We start from the raw sequence: 18351 nt of genomic DNA on the forward strand, positions 1-18351 counted from the left end.
GTCACATACATGGAGATTTCAAGGGTAATAGCTGAACCTAAGAGATCTGAGAATAACAAGAGTGCAGCAGAATAGACTTATTCTTGGATAAGTTATTTGGGTGCAAGCCAATGTACCAATCAGAGTAAATGTGTACATTTATTAGCACTGTTATGTAAATTGAGTTGTTATAAAATAGACCTCATCTCTTATATTCTTTGTCCATTCTGTAACAGACTTCTGTGATGAATGCTCCCTCTTCATCATTTGCAGAGTAAGATGCATGGAACAAATTTGCTCCTGCCTGGTTCCTGACTTAAAGATGTCAAAATTGAGGACAAGATTTCTTTTATTAATTATATTTTCAATTTAATGTCTTCCACATCTGTGAAGTCAGAAAATTGCTGGGTAAAAGCATACAAGATGTTGGAATGAATGTGTGTATATAAGTTGATTTCAGTGGGGGATACAAAAAAATCTTTAGTCTTTTTTGATCTTTTCAGAATATTTTCTTTGGTGAATTTTCTGAAAAAGTAATTTTTAACACAAGACAAGGAATATTTTCCTTCCTGAACACTTTTCAGTGGTTCTTATGGATTTTGGCCTACTGAATACAAAAATCACCTTTAAATGTCCCTATAATGTATCATTTTATTGCCATTGCCAATTTTTGTGGTTTCCTCTTAAATGATAAGTGTACATATACAGTATAACAACTACAACTGGAACATCTGTGGTTATCTAAAAATAGTGGCAATGCTACTAGGAACACAGTGCTGTTGCTTCATTTGCAAATGGGGCAGCCATGTTAAAGAGTCCCACTACTTTACAAAGAACTGCCCACCCAGGGCATAAAAGTGTGGCACGCATAACCCACTTCTCAACCCAACAAAGATATCTTTGGCTCCACTTCATATACAACATGGACTAATGAAAGATTTTCTGAAAGCAATGAACAAGCAAGCCGAAAGATTTCGAACATTTTCATGAATAGCTAATGCCATGATTAAGGAAGGCATTTTGATTGGTCAAAATAATCAGACACTACACCATTGACCAGTGGTTCAAAGATCTGCTAGTGGGGCCAGACAAAATTGCATGGAAGCAAATCAAGGATGTTATTGACAATTTTCTTGACCACTACAGAGCACCAACTGGTTGACAAAATCCTTCAAGCTTATAAACTATGAACTGCAACATGTTACTAATGATCCATTTTTTGCATTCACACCTGAACTTCCTCTTTGCTAATTTTATTGCAGTCAGTGAAGAACATAGCGAAAAGTTTCACTAGGGCTTTGCAATGATGGAGGAGTGGCAATGATGGAAAGGGCAAGTTAAATCTATCAATCCTGGTGGACTATTGATGATCACTCTAACGAAAAGCATCAAATGGAGAGTGCAGATGAAAACCATCAACAATATGTTTGAAATCAATCAAGTGAATGTTATGTGTTAGCAATTTAACATGCTAAATTCAGGACACGTGAATTTCACAGTTTTACCATCATAATCATTGAAAGGTTTTCAGGAAGCAAAACTTCTTCAGATGTAGTTGCCCCACCTCTTTCACCTTTGTACCTCTGCCTCAAAAACAATAATGCACTCCAGTGGCTGGGAAAAATACAGAGATACAATGGGAAACACATGGAAACTGAGCCCAAGGCAGTTCTCCAGAACAATTTAAACACAGTGCAACTCATCGTTATTGATTTTCAACTTTTGATTCATGGAACATACAGTATTTCTCAAAGGTGTTTTTGTTATTTGAGAAAATTATGCAAAATAAACAGGATTAATAGGAATACCGGAGTTATATTTTTGCTCACCAAAGTATTTTCTTCAGAATGAGGGAAATCATGGAAGAGCTGCGTCTCCTTTCCCGGGATGAAATTTCAAGTGTGCGCAGCATCAGCAAGCTGTGAGGTTACCTTGGAACGTGTTAACAGAAAAATCCCAGTATACTCTTGGGATATGCGACAAGGAGTAATGTGGTAGTGTGCACTATGATAAAATTAACAGTATTACTGAGCTATGTATGTTGCTTTACACCCAGTGCTGTTGGGGATGGGCTTCCGGTTACATGCGACTCTGTGATGCAGAAAGTTGGTTACGAAATAAAATGTGGGGTTAGATGCTCATAATGATGAAGCATGCTGCTCTAATCCATAACATAATCAAAAGATACTGGTAAATGTTTCGGTATTTCAGACAGTCATCCCATCAAACACTTTGTGTAGGAATAAAAAGATGCTTAATTTGGAATTATGAAAAAAAAATTAGTAATAACTGATATGCTCAGTGAGGTGAGAGAGGTTTGTGGCGATTTGCATTTTGAGATAAATGAATAAAATTGGTGCAGCTCAGGCTCCACGGGTTTGTACTCAGGCAGCCCCAGCATGTTTAATGGGCTAACTGGGACTGATTGCACTAGCACGAGAGTATGTGATTGTGTATAGTTACCTCATTTACTTTCTGTGGGTTGTAACTGAAATACAGCAAACCTGGCAGGATAAAAGAGTAGCCTGATCAGAATAAGGTGTGCAGAGAGGAGAAAAAAAAACCTCAAAAGGAAAGGAGAAGAGAAAGGAGGCATAATCAGAGAATTCAAACCAGCACCCTAATGGGAAACAGGCAGTTGGAGGCACTATAGAGGAGAGAGTGGTCGACGCTCCAGGGGCGGATTGTCCTACACTGAGCACTAAAAGGAGTGGGGATGGGAGAGGGGCCTTCAAAGTAATCCAGTAGGCGCCAGCAAGTTGTGAGGAAGACATAGGGTCTAGCATGGAGAGTCATGGCAGACGCCGACAGAGACAGTTGTAGCAGTAGCCAAAGGAGGTGACTGCGACTGCTGGTGTCTCCGCTGACTACAAGACCTGAGCAGGCTAAGGTGGGGAATTGTGCTGGACTTGGGAAGAAGAAGAAAAAGAAAGAGAGCCCAATGACAGCATGGTTTTATTCTGTTTTTTATTCATGGATTTATTTATTGATTGACTTTACACTTGCATGGTACAGCACTTGTTTCTGTGAATTATTTATTGATATTATTTATTTACTGCACTACACTTTTTGGACTTTTGTTTAAACATAAAACCACAAATGCACTTTGCACCTCACTCTTGCTTGTTTGTTTCCTCATTTGCCAAGCTCACCCCTGGCTATGACTATCAGTGGTTTTAGGTTTTCACTGCCAAAGGACGTGGAGTTAACCCGGACTATCACACCCAGACACATGTCTAGCCTTTCGAAAACCCTGACAAAATTCAAGAACACGGTATAAAGGAAAGAATTTGCAACTGCCAATGCAGGACTTGTTTGCCCATTTTAAGATTTTTAGAAAATGTATAATTGTTGCTCATTACTTTTTTTTTTCCCTAACTTTTTCATTTTTTTATTTATTTATTTACTTATTTTTAGACAGATGTGTATTGAAGGAACAGATCATGGAAAATCATTGTACAGCATGATAGCTCGGAATCATCCCAATTTTCCATGAGGGCTGTAGTTCCCAAGGTTTAAACTATAGTGTGTTCACCCGAGTTACAGACACTGACTTTCTGACTGAGAAACTTGTAGATTCTAACAAGGCAAAACAAGAAAATAAATGCTTCCACCTTGTGGTGCAGAGATTAGCAAAGGAATCTGATTGTAAAATTATTAAATATCTAACTGGAGGAACAGTATGTAAGAGCCCATAATACTGAGGAGGCGAAGGAAGTGGGCACTTGGATGAGAGTGGGAGACAGAGAGAGAAAGCGCTCATAAAAAGATTATACAGAAAATAATAAAAACAAAACAGGAAAATAAAGAGAGTATAAACAATAAAGAAGCCATACAATGATTGTGCTCAGCTCATATTCTAGCTGGCTTAGCTGCCCAACACACAAAACATCTTTACTAACTTACTAATTTGCCAGCTGCACTACACACTGCTCCACTTTCAGTAATATTATAAAGGCTTAAACTGATGTTCAAGCAACACAATCAAACTGATGAATTTTGCTCTCTTGCATTTATTTTTTAATCACATTTCCTGGCTTAACAATTTACTGCTTATGAAGTACAGTCACCAATAAAATTTCTTACCATCACAATTGTAAAATTGTATTACTAAATATTATTAGCAATTCAGGCTTTCATTAATATTTTTTTCTGAGTAATTAAATGCCTCATTTTTCCTCTTTACATGCACTATGCACTCACTTCATCAGGTTTTCCACTTTATTTTGTATTGCGAATTATAATAAAAATTTCTGTACTTTATGGAGTCTGATATTCCTTATGTATTTTATTTCTTTTTTGTATTCTAATAGAAAATGAAAAATAAAATCTCATTACTATTATAGTGTTCTATTATGAAAATGGAATAAAATTCAAACATGGTGAGAATAAAATAAAGTAAAGCAGTGCAGGTTAGACAGAAACCAGCAGGCAAATATGGCACCATATTTGATAAGTGATGGGTTCTGATGGGTGTGGTGGTAAAGATGAAATGGTGCAAAACAATGTCATAGAAGGCAGCATCAGTAATCTGTCACTGCCTTTCTTCATTTGATCAGACTTCATCTGCCTTCATAAGCAGCTATTGGGTATTTCTGCATGACAAAGATAATCATTCATCTTCTCATGGAGGTTTGCTCTGTGAAGTAATACACAGCCATCATCCATGCAAACCAAAAATTTAGTTTATGTCAGGCTGTCACACACTCAGATCGGTATTGCACATAAAGCCCTCATCGCTCATGGACTCCCAACCCTATCTTTCAGTTGATTATATTGGATTAAGAGAGTAAGGTGGGCTTGAAAAAAATGGAGGAAGTGAAGGATTTACAACTAGAGGAAGATGATTGGGCATGACAGTGGTCAAGAAAACCAATTTGTTAAAATGTTATAGTTTTCTGGAGTAATTAGATAAAAATGCAAACATTTTGACCATACAAATGGTATCAGACTGGTTGATTATGAGGCAAAGCAAGAATTTTTTTCTTTTTTCCACCGACATGTTTCACATTGTTTTCCACTGTCCAGAACTAGTCACTGCAGGGATTTGTTGAGTTTGAAGCCTTAATATGTAACTTCTCCAAGAAAATAAGAGATTAAACTTTTTTCTCAGCCACCACTACAAAGTATATGGGGTGAGTAACATTTTTTTGGTGAATTATTTCTTTAATAAACATCCAGCATTCTGGAAACTTCAGCTAGAGAAGATTTCTAGTGGTACTGTTTAAATTTTAAATTTTTTGATTAAAAACAAAACTCACGTTAAGATCGTTTTTTCAATGTTACATGCAATAGTACAGTACATAAAGCCCCATTTGAAGACTACTGTGAAGTTATTGCTAGAAATGATTTACAGGTATACATTTTTACTCCTTGATGCCAAACTGTTGTTTCATAAAGAAAGCATGCATAGTATGCAGTTTTCCAGTTTATTTTTGCAGTGTCCATTCCAATATTAATTCCCTCTCTGTGCCTGATGCACCATCAACTACTCAGAACACTTAAATTAATACATTCATTCATTTGTCTGGACCCACAGAACCTGCACCCCTGCCATCTTTAGCGTAGGATTAGTGAAGAATAACCCATTTCAGCCAATTTACTTCTCCCAACTGATTTTATGTCACCCGCTTCACTCCAGCATTAAAATATTGTACAGCCTTGCATAGCAGTCAGGTCAGGTTGGGAAGCATGCACTGGTACAGTGTGTTGCCTCACCCAGCACACAATGAAACAGGTCAAGATCTTGGTTGGCAACCCCCCAGGTAGACACACGGTCCAGTCCCACCCTACAGAAATGACCCTCAATCTGCTGCAGCCAGGTGTTATGTGGGCGTCCCCTTGGCCTGGTCCAGCCACTCGGGTCCTCGACAATGAGGATCCTGCAAGCCAAATCACCCTCTGGGAATTGCGCCATATGGCAGTAGTGTCATAACAGACGCTCCTTCACAATGCAGGTAATGTGCCTCATTTGGGACTCTGCGAGCAACCGCTCATTCAACACAGTCATACCAGCAGTACCCAAGGATTCTCAGAAAACACACAGTACCAAAGTAGTCCAGCCTTCGTCTCAGGTCACTGCATAGCATCCATGTCTCACAACCATATAGCAAGACAGGAAGCACCAGGACTCTAAAGACTTGGACATTTGCCCTTTTGCAAAGATATCGGCAGCGCCACCCACCCTTTTCCAGTGAGCCCCCAATTTCTCCAAATCCGACTACTGACTTCATATGAAGAGTCACCAGAGACATGAGTGTCACTTCCAAGGTAAGTAAACCTCTTGATAAGGTCGACACTCTCTCTGCAGCAACAACAACATTTATTTATTTATTTATATAGCACATTTTCATACAAACAATGTAGCTCAAAGTGCTTTACATGATGAAGAAAGAGAAAAAAGACAAAATAAATAATTAAAATTAGGGAACACTAATTAACTAACATTGACAGACAAACTGCTGATGGCTGTGCCTAAGAGGTCATTAAAGGCCTGGATAGCATCTGGATGAATAAACACACCGTTGATGATGACGATGCTGGAGAGTGTGCTGTATGCTGTTCCCGATACCAAATGGTACAGCCCAATTGCAACACGCTGATGGATTGATGGATGGATGGATGGAGAGATGGATACTTTATTAATCCCAAGGGGAAATTCACATACTCCAGCAGCAGCATATTGATAAAAAACAATATTACATAAAGAGTGATAAAAATTCAGGTATAACAGACAATAACTTTGTATAATGTTAACGTTTTCCCCCCACGGGTGAAATTGAAGAGTTGCATAGTGTGGGGGAGGATTGATCTCCTCAGTCAGTCAGTGGAGCAGGACAGTGACAGCAGTCTGTCGCTGAAGCTGCTCCTCTGTCTGGAGATGATACTGTTTAGTGGATGCAGTGGATTTTCCATGATTGAAAGGAGCCTGCTCAGCGCCCGTCGCTCCGCCACGGATGTCAAACTGTCCAGCTCCGTGCCTACAATAGAGCCTGCCTTCCTCACCAGTTTGTCCAGGCGTGAGGCGTCACTCTTCTTTATGCTGCCTCCCCAGCACACCACCGCGTAGAAGAGACCGCTCACCACAACCATCTGATAGAACATCTGCAGCATCTTATTGCAGATGTTGAAAGATGACAGCCTTCTAAGGAAGTATAGTCAGCTCTGTCCTCTCTTGCACAGAGCATCAGTATTGGCAGTCCAGTTCAATTTATCAGCCAGCTGCACTCCAAGGTATTTATAGGTCTGTACCCTCTGCACACAGTCACCTCTGATGACCACAGGGTCCAGGAGGGGCATGGTCCTCCTAAAATCCACCACCAGATCCTTGGTTTTGCTGGTATTCAGGTGTAAGTAGTTTGAGTCGCACCATTTAACAAAGTCCTTTAGTAGGTTCCTATACTCCTCCTCCTGCCCATTCCTGATGCAGCCCACGATAGCAGTGTCGTCAGCAAACTTTTGCACGTGGCAGGACTCCGAGTTGTATTGGAAGTCCAATGTATATAGGCTGAACAGGACCGGAGACGGTAAAGTCCCCTGCGGCGCTCTTGTGTTGCTGACCACAATGTCAGACGTGCAGTTCCCGAGATGCACATACTGAGGTCTGTCTGTAAGATAGTCCACAATCCATGCCACCAGGTATGAATCTACTCCCATCTCTGTCAGCTTGTCCCTAAGGAGCAGAGGTTGGATGGTGTTGAAGGCTCTAAAGAAGTCCAGAAACATAATTCTTACAGCACCACTGCCTCTGTCCAAGTGGAAGATGGATCGGTGTAGCATACAGATGATGGCATTCTCCACTCCCACCTTCTCCTGGTATGCAAACTGCAGAGGGTCGAGGGCGTGGCAGACCTGTGGCCTCAGGTGGTGAAGCAGCAGCCACTCCATGGTCTTCATCACATGTGACGTCACAGCGACAGGCCGGAAGTCATTCAGCTCACTAGGACGTGATACCTTTGGGACTGGGGTGATGCAAGATGAAATTTTCCAAAGCCTCAGGACTCTCCCCTGTTCTAGGCTCAGGTTAAAGATGCACTGTGGAGGACTGCCCAGCTGCAACGCACAGGCCTTCAGCAGTCGTGGCGATACTCCATCTGGACCCACTGCTTTGCTGGCACGAAGTCTCCTCAGCTTTCTGCTTACCAGGGCTGCTGTAATTGTGGGTGGGGGGAAACTCTCTCCTATGCTGGTATGAGCAGAAGGATGGGTGGAGGGTTCAGTACTCCGAGGTGAAAGTGGGTTAGGGTGGTCAAACCTGTTAAAGAAGTTGTTCGTCTGGTTTGCTCTTTCCACATCTCTCTCGATGGTAGCACCCCGTTTCAAGCTACAGCCAGTGATGATCTTCATCCTATCCCATACTTCCTTCATGCTTTTAGTCTGCAACTTCTGCTCCAGCTTTCTCCTGTACTGCTCTTTCGCCGCCCTGAGCTGGACTCGGAGTTCCTTCTGCACGCGCTTAAGCTCATGCTGATCACCGCCTTTAAAAGCCCTTTACTTCTGGTTCAAAAGGCCCTTGATGTCACTTGTAATCCATGGCTTATTGTTAGCATAGCAGCATACTGTTTTTACTGGAAGTACAATGTCCATACAGAAGTTGATGTAGTCAGTAGTGCAGTTAACAACCTCCTCAATGTTCTCACTATATATCCCTGCAGGACATCCCAGTCCGTAGTTCCAAAGTAGTCTCTCTGCTCTGCCTCAGGGGACCACTTCCTGAATGAGCGTGTGATTGCAGGTAGCTCCCTAACTCTTGGTTTGCACTGAGGCTGAAGCAGAATCAGGTTATGATCTGCGTTCCCAAGCGCAGGCAGCGGGGTGGCGCTGTATTCGTCTTTAACGTTTGCATACAGTAGGTCAATAGTCCTATTTCTCCGGGTGTTATAATCCACATACTGGAAGAAGGCAGGTAATGTTTTGTCCAGCGTCACATGGTTAAAATCTCCAGCGATTAGCACAAGCGCCTCGGGGTGTTGTGTTTGTAGTTTAGCTACAGCGGAATGGATGATGTCACCTGCTATCTCCACATCCCCCCAAGGAGGGATGTAAACAATAACAACAATGACGTGTCCAAATTCTCTGGGCAAGTAATAGGGACACAAACTTACGGCCAACAGTTCGATGTCCCTGCAGCAAGTGGAGATTTGGACGTTTACATGTCCAGAGTTGCACCACCTTGTATTCACATAAACAGCGAGTCCTCCTCCTTTCCACTTCCTGCAGGTATTTGCATCTCTGTCCGCTCTAACTGTGCTAAACCCGGGTAGCTCCACGTTAGCATCTGGGTTGTTAGTTGTTAGCCACGTTTCACAAAAACACAACAAACTGCATTCTCTGTAGGTCCTGACATTTTTCACAAGCACAGCCAGTTCGTCGATCTTATTTGGTAGTGAGTTCACATTTCCCAGGATCACAGAAGGCACCGAAGGCTTGTATCGCCACTTTCTCGCTAGCCGCTTGGCTTTTAGCTTAGTGCTGGCTCTGCTGCCACGATACGACCTTCTTACCTCATCGGGTAAATAGGGAACCACACCGGCACGGGCCTTTTTTCTCAGCACTTGAAGTTGACTACCTGAATAGACGAGTCTCGGCGTGTAAAAATCCATGTCCAAGTAGTAAAAAGTAGTATAAAGTGTCCAGAGAACGAGTCCAGTGGTAGGAGTGATCACAGAAATAGAGAAAAAGGTAGAAAGAAAGTTATACGCGGAGCTGCTGGAAAGGCTGCCATTCACTGCGGCGGCTGAGTCAGGATATGGCATGTGTCAGTGATTATTATTTTTAGGATAAAGTCTTTACAAAAGAAATTAACATAAGTACTCAAATGTTCACCAAGACAGAAATTGCACTGTATTTTTATCAAAACCCATCTTCCATTTTGCTCCACCCAATCCTAGCTCCACTTTCATGCCCATAAGTTTCTACTAACAAATATGGCAGTGATAATTTTGCTCTAGACGACAACTAGGGTTGGGCGGTATGACCAAAATTCTTTCTCACGGTATTTTTCAAAATTATACCAGTTCCACGATATTCAACTGTATTTTTTTCCACATGCATGAGTGGATGTTAACCACATTTTCCACTGCAATTACTGCAGTTGACTGGCTAAGAATAACCTATTCCAGTGTCATGAGAACTGTACATTGTACAAAAAAAAATTGAATGTGCACACAGGTATTAATCCAGGTTTGCATGGCCCCATAATGTAATAGTTTTCAAGGTGGTGGCACTAATGAAGAGAAGGAATCACATTGCATGACAGTTGCAGTGAAAATATAGAACCCTTTTATTGAACAAATTTTGCAAACAACTTTAATTATAATTTTGACAACATATTTTTAACCATCCAAAGAGGCATTTAGACTTAGTAAAATATTCAGAGGTGCATGTCTTAGAAAATGAATAAAGAGTAAATATTTTTTGTAAACCAACTACACTTTCTGTTAATGTTATCAATCTCTGTCCACTGACACGTTAGCTATATGCATTGTAATGGCGTTGGTTATCTCAATCCACCGCTTGCTTTTTTTGTCGTAGGCAGTACCTCTAGCAAATGCGTCTACAAATAACATCTGACTCGAGCGTCCTCTAGCTTTTCAGTTTTACCTGAGGACGTGGACGGTGCCAATCTTAGTTTCATACATTCATGGTACTCCAAAGCATGTTTGCAGCTGAGGTGGTGCAGCAAATTGCTCGTGTTGCCACCTTCGGCGACAACTTTAGCTCCACAGCATTTGCAGTAAATAGTTGTTTGGTCCACATCCGACCTTTTTAAAACCAAATTCTCCAGACAACAGACGTGGCTCCTTTTTTTGGCAAAAGTTATTCTGTGTCATCATGTTCAACCTTATCGTCTGCTACAGCTTCAGTTTCGGAATGTTCTCCATTTTCACCGCTCAATACCTCCACTAACACATGTACTCCGTTGCATGCGTGTTTAGTGGTGTAGTAGTGAAAAAGGTTCCCCCTTAAACATTTTCCCGCTGTGCCACGTTTCGAACATTGTTTAGGCTATTTAAACCAGTATTGCGGTATAAGAGAAATCCATATCATAACAAAAATAAAAAACGGTTTTCGGTGTGAACCGGTTTACCTCCCAGCACTAATGACAACTATGACATTATTATTTTAAATTCCTTTGCCTTAACATCATGAGTTGATGATTTCACAGATGGTCTCCACTGAAAATGGTTTTACTAATTTGCAAAACAAACAAGTTGGCTGCATTCATGGTGGTCTATTACGCCACATTTGTCTAGCACATTTGCTTTTATTAATTTTGTGAATGGTGAGCCACATTCAGGCCTGCAATCAGTCAAACCAAAACAAAACAAACAAAATCTTATATGAAATATTCTGTTATAAGTGGAAAACCAGAACTGAGTCACTTTAGCTTTAGTGTGATTGGAGCTCAAGCCTGGATTGGATGCCTATCCATCACTGGGCACATTCATCCAGGCTCATACATATAACGCCAGTTTAGAGTCACCAGTCAGCCTAACATGTATGTTTTCAATACAGCATGTGGGAGGAAACAAAATTACAAGATAAAAGTTTATATGAATGACAGTATATGATAGTAACCATACTGGGGGATCAGGCAGAGGTTTTCTGGATATGTAAATCTGCATGAATAATTCAATATATTTTAATTCTAAAATATAGTAAGCTTTTAAAATTTAAATGCAGCTTTACAAATCTGTTGTAAGAAACCTTGCTAATATGCAAAAAATTGACTGAAAAATGTGGCCAATGTTTAAAAAAGGAGGAATTTCAAAGACAAACATGAGACAAAATATTAACATTTATATTTATATCCTTTAGATTATAACTTAAATGTCATCTAAAAGTGTGATTCATGTCGTTAATCTTGTATTGTGTGCTTTACTTAATTGAAAATGGCTTAAAATGACAAGTCTACTTGCAATAAGCCTGTACTTGTTCAGAAGGGAAAAGCAGCAAAGCTGAAATCCTAAAATAAATAGCATTTCAGTTGGCAAATTTCAGTTACCTAGGGCCAATATAAATGTTTGCAACAAGGTATGTTAATAACAAAATCAGGGTTCCTTCTAAAATGCAAATATTGTTTTAGAACCAAAAAGTATTTGCAGTCTGTATACTGAACTGACTTAGAAAATCCGCACATTACAGCGGATCAGATGATTTAATTTTATGGTGTCCACAGGAGAAAGCAAATGCACTGCTTGTATGTTATCTGGTGCCACATAATATTGTATATTTGAATGCACTTAAGTTTGTGGAGTTGACTCTTCATTTTTTTAGAGAAATACAAAAAAAAAATGCTCAGATTCTCCAGTGGCAGCACCATAAAAGTACAAATGGTACATGATTTATTCTGTTACTGCAGCATAACATCACTTAGAACCTTTGAAGTATATTCTAATAAAAGTAATTGAAAACCACAAACTTGTGACAACAGGACAAGTAGTCAAATGGCTTTAAAAGTTACTTTTGAGATCACAAATGACTTAAACACAACAAAGATGTGTCAAGATAACATACAGGTTATAAAGAGTATGGAAAAGTAATTACGATTTAAAACAAGTCATGTTTATTCTAATATCTAACACTTGTTAATAAATATTATGAAATACGTGTTTTTACTATTCTTAATCTCCTTTTATAATAACACCAGGTTTGATATATATCTGCACACATACAGCAGCAAGCAGCTTCAGGGTCCCAATGTGAGTAACATTGAAAGGCCAAGAGTTCAAGAACACACAAGTGAAACATCTTTATTCACATTTAGTAGTCAGACTGACTAATAAAACAACAGGAATCTCATTTTCCACATGCTACAGTTCTAGGCCGTAAACAATACTACCCACACAAGGGTGTACATCACTGGAAAATGAGCAATAGAGATGTTATTAGATGCTAAACATGTAAAAGAGTGGCGTTCTTCTAGCACGCTGTAGATCTTTTGCAAACATAACACCAATTGATTATAATGGAGTTTCCCCAACAGAAGTAAGCTGCTAAATAACACACAAGACATGACCCGAAATAAATGAGTACCACAGGAAAGAAAACATGTATTGAAATGAAACAAAAATCTACTCAGGCTTTCAGAAACAAAAGAAAATTAGGCACAGAGACTTAAAGCAAACAAAAACATTAATAAGTAACTGTAATTAAAATGTGCATAAATTCAAAGCAGCAATAAATGCAAATTATTTATTAAAACTGGAAACAAGCCACACTATCACATAAAATCAGACAAAATATTATACTTCCTCCAATTTATTTTCTATTTAATTTATTCCTTTCAATCGCATGAAACAGACTCCCCCAATACTAACACAATACAGTATTTCACATAAAATGTTTATGCAAAAAATTAGTTGAAAGAATACAGTGAATCAATACAAATCTTTTTCCTTACCCCAGTTTTGGCGCCAGAAGAACTCAAGTGTCTTATGAATGGAAAAGTGCTTCTTAACAGAGTAGTGCACCCTCTGAATAAGCATGTTGGAGAAACCTGAACGCTTCAGAATATAGGCCATTGTGGAAGAATGTCCAAATGGGTCAACTGCCCACCCAGTTACTGGTTTCACTCCTGCAAACAAAACAAATAAATAAAATAGGTAAGAAATTTCTAAAATGATTTTGCTACTTTCAATATTTAACATATTTGCAAGAAATCACTATTTTAATATAAGATTTGGTGTATGATGTCAAGTCAGTCGAACAGAAATATAGTGTGCATTTCTGTAACAACAAACAGAGATTAACATTCTGAAAAATGTTAAATGATTGTTGAAGGATATATATATATTACACATACATATTAAATATAAATTTAACCAATTAGAAAAGGGACCGGGGTAACATTTTCATTTAAACAATTGTTATTTTGGATGTTTCACAAGAAGTGGACTGAATTTCTATAGACTTGCATCTCGAAGCATCTTGGTGGAAAGATATACTGTACATTGTGGTGAACTGCTGGTGGCCAGCCTTGAGCCCCCAACATCTGACTCAGAAGCGATCTCCTTTTAGTATGAGCTAAATAATGAGCTCCTTTAATTAGTTGCACAGAGACCATTTCTGAACATTGCAAGCAGAAGGCTTCCTGATGATGTCAGTGGAACTCCCTCCGTCAGCCATTACCTTTTCTGTGCAACATTGCCACTACACTCCTCATGTCTACAGCGCAAATCCCATCCATAGACAAGTTTAACTGCAATGAATTTGCACAATGAAGAATCTCAGTTTGAAGATGTGTGCTGTAGTAAACTATCAATGGCCAGTTACAAACCCACAATGTCTAGCTTAGAAGCTGTCTCCTTGCAGTGTGAGCTAAACAGAGAGCTTCTTTAGTCTGCTGAACTCTGTCAGCCCCACCTTGTCTGAGTAGAGTTGCCACTACAGGGACCCTTTGATGACATGCTGTTGCAGGAATTGATTAGTCACTCAAACCAGATGCAGCTAACATAATATGTACTTCAGCAGGATATAGGAGAACAAATGGAAAAAGCACACACAGGCATGAGGAGACGCGTTAAGCTTCATGCAACAGCTTCATCACGTTATTCACTTCATACCTAGTATTCAATATTTGAGTTAATTTCTTCCTGGTTCTTGAATATGTCATTCACAATTTAAGGAGAAGTACCCTTATGATGAAGACAGAAAACACTTATTTATACAGAGCTGTAGGAGTACGACACAAACTACTGAGTTGTGAAGTTGAAGTTGAAGCAGAAACCTTCATAAAGGTTATTTAAAGACAACTTTGGGACAACACAGCTACAGACATTTAACCAGTGAAACAAGCTTCATGGACTAAGTGGTCTGCTCTCATTTATGAAATGAGCTTTGTTGGTAAAGTACAGTATGAAATGTCCAACCCATCTCCAAACACTCTACCAGCTGCACATTGTCATTCTGCCAGTACAATGGGGTAGAGAGACTGCACTGACTCACTTGAGATTTCTATGAGGCTTGATGCCACTCGTGCTTTCTGGTGTGGGTTGACTGTACTTGCTGGTGGTTTCTTGTATTAAATGTTGGTTTAAAGACTGAGTAATTGTACAAAACAGTGAAGCAGGAATATTAACAGGGAAAAAAAGGTGACAAAGCAATTACTACCAGAGGACCTCTGAAATTTTAGTCCCATCTGAAACACTTTTTGCAGACTGTGTATGCATGTCTCAAGAAAGATTACAGTTAAACAGCTTTTTACTTTCTAGATAGATAGATAGATAGATAGATAGATAGATAGATAGATAGATAGATAGATAGATAGATAGATAGATAGATAGATAGATAGATAGATAGATAGATAGATAGATAGATAGATAGATACTTTATTAATCCCAAGGGGAAATTCACATACTCCAGCAGCAGCATACTGATAAAGAACAATATTAAATTAAAGAGTGGTAGCAATGCCGATAACAATGTAGGTATACAGACAGACAATAACTTTGTATAATTTTAACGTTTACCCCCCCGGGTGGAATTGAAGAGTCGCATAGTGTGGGGGAGGAACGATCTCCTCAGTCTGTCAGTGGAGCAGGACATTGACAGCAGTCTGTCGCTGAAGCTGCTCCTCTGTCTGGAGATGATACTATTTAGTGGATGCAGTGGATTCTCCATGATTGACAGGAGCCTGCTCAGTGCCAGTCGCTCCGCCACAGATGTCAAACTGTCCAGCTCCATGCCTACAATAGAGCCTGCCTTCCTCACCAGTTTGTCCAGGCGTGAGGCATCCTTCTTAATGCTGCCTCCCCAGCACACCACCACGTAGAAGAGGGCACTCGCCACAACCGCCTGATAGAACATCTGCAGCATCTTATTGCAGATGTTGAAGGACGCCAGCCTTCTTAGGAAGTATAGTCGGCTCTGTCCTTTCTTACAGGATAACCTAGTCCGGTACGAATTGACACGTCTTTAAAATACTATCATTTGAGCAATTAGGATAGGACTGAAGAGATGTTGGTGAGACCAGCACGGTGGAATTACCCTGTGCTTTCTATGTGGATCCTAATGCCCCAATGCCGTGACATGGATACTGTGCTGTAAATACAGTGGCGTCGTTCGGATGAGATGTAAAACTGAGGTCCAGACTCTCTGTGGTCATTAAAGATCCCTGTGCATCTTTCAAAAAGAGAAGTGTTTCTCATGCTATACTAGCTAAATTGCTCTACCTGGCATAATCATTCTGGCCACTGAATCATCCCCTGTCTCTAATTGGCTATCTCTCACCACTTCACCGTCTAAGGCCTAATGTGTGGTAAGTGTACTGGCACAATAACGGCCGCCATTGCAACATCGAGGTGTTACACATTGGTGGTGGCTGAAGCGGTTCCCCACTCACTAAAGTGCTTTGAGTAGCGAGGAAAGCATTACAGTAATCCCTCCTCGATCGCGAGGGTTGCGTTCCAGACCCCCCTGCGAAAGGTGAAAATCCGCGAAGTAGAAACCATATGTTTATATGGTTATTTTTATATTGTCATGCTTGGGTCACGGATTTGCACAGAAACACAGGAAGTTGTAGAGAGACAGGAACTTTATTCAAACACTGCAAACAAACATTTGTCTCTTTTTCAAAAGTTTAAACTGTGCTCCATGACAAGACAGAGATAACAGTTCCGTCTCACAATTAAAAGAATGCAAACATATCTTCCTCTTCAAAGGAGTGCGCGTCAGGAGCAGAGAATGTCAGAGAGAGAGAGAGAGAGAGAGAAAAAAGCAAACAAAAATCAACAGGGCTGTTTGGATTTTAAGTATGTGAAGCACCGCCGGACAAAGCAGCTGCAAGGATGTACAATGTAAAGGTAGTCTTTCAGCATTTTTTAGAGGAGCGTCCGTATCCTCTAGGCCAGTGTGCGAACAGCCCCTCTGCTCACACCCCCTCCGTCAGGAGCAGAGAATGTCAGAGAGAGAGAGAGAGAGAGAGACAGAGAAAAACAAACAATCAAAAATCAATACGTGCCCTTCGAGCTTTTAAGTATGCGAAGCACCATGCGGGAAGCATGTCGCTTGACAAAGCAGCAGCACAGAAGGGAGCAACGTGAAGGTAATCTTTCGGCATTTTTAGACGAGCGTCCGTATCGTCTAGGGGAGCGAACAGCCCCCCTGCTCACACCCCATCCGTCAGGAGCAGAGAATGTCAGAGCGAGAGAGAGAGAAAAGCAAACAATCAAAAATCAATACGTGCTGTTTGATCTTTTAAGTATGTGCGGGAAGCATATCGCTTGACAAAGCAGTCATACGTAAGCCCAGCAAGGAAGGGAGCAATGTGAAGGTAATCTTTCAGTGTTTTTTGAGGAGCGGCCGTATCCTCTAGGGGTGCGAACAGCCCCCGTGCTCACAATATATTTGAGGAGTTTTATTTAATACGCGCTCTGGTTGGGTAGCTTCTCAGCCATCTGCCAATAGCGTCCCTTGTATGAAATCAACTGGGCAAACCAACCGAGGAAGCATGTACCAGAAATTAAAAGACCCATTGTCCGCAGAAATCCGCGAACCAGCAAAAAATCCGCAATGTATATCTAAATATGCTTACATATAAAATCCGAGATAGAGTGAAACCGCGAAAGTCGAAGCGCGATATAGCGAGCGATTACTGTACATAAACTTTAAGAATTATTACTATTATTATTATAAAATTATAGAGGTTTTTGAGTAATAATTACTTTACCCAGTGGCAGAAGTAGGAAAAATTGTACTTCCAGTGCCCATTTTCTTGTGTGTGCTTAATGACAGTATATTTGGGGATGGTGGATGGGGGATACCCGAGTCCAGGTCTGAAGGCATGCTGATATATACAATGGGGAGTATTGTATCTTCATTGAAAGGTGTGAGTGGCCATATTATTGTTACAAATGAGGGTTGCTAATTCGGTCCAAAATCATGGCATGCACTAGTATGCATCCATTAACTACGGTGAACAGGAAAATGCCAACAAAGAGTACTGGTGCATACTGGCTAGGGCTGGGCGATTTGGCCTAAAATCAAAATCTCGATTAATTGAACATTTTAACTCGATTACGATTAATGAACGATTATTTTATTTTTATTTTTTTTTTTGCCCTCATAGTTCACTGACAAGTTTTGTACAGTAAATATGCTCACATATTACAAGTGAGAGATTTTTTAATGAAGGGTGCATTACTTGATCTATAATAATAAAAGGCAAAGCCCTCACTGACTGACTCACTCACTCACTGACTCACTCATCACTAATTCTCCAACTTCCCGTGTAGGTGGAAGGCTGAAATTTGGCAGGCTCATTCCTTACAGCTTACTTACAAAAGTTAGGCAGGTTTCATTTCGAAATTCAAAGCGTAATGGTCATAACTGGAACATATTTTTTGTCCATACACTGTAATGGAGGAGGCG

At 40.2% G+C, this 18351-nt stretch overlaps 1 protein-coding gene across 1 annotated transcript in view; it reads right to left on the bottom strand.

The window, feature by feature from the left end:
* man2a1 (mannosidase, alpha, class 2A, member 1) overlaps nucleotides 1-18351 on the bottom strand; it is a 516515-nt gene that overhangs the window by 257265 nt on the left and 240899 nt on the right. Inside the window, exon 6 of the mRNA XM_028804824.2 lies at nucleotides 13385-13558. Coding sequence (XP_028660657.1) covers nucleotides 13385-13558 — 174 coding nt within the window. The remainder of the gene's footprint in view (nucleotides 1-13384; nucleotides 13559-18351) is intronic.

Source organism: Erpetoichthys calabaricus, chromosome 7 (genome assembly GCF_900747795.2).
Source record: "Erpetoichthys calabaricus chromosome 7, fErpCal1.3, whole genome shotgun sequence".
NCBI lineage: Eukaryota > Metazoa > Chordata > Cladistia > Polypteriformes > Polypteridae > Erpetoichthys > Erpetoichthys calabaricus.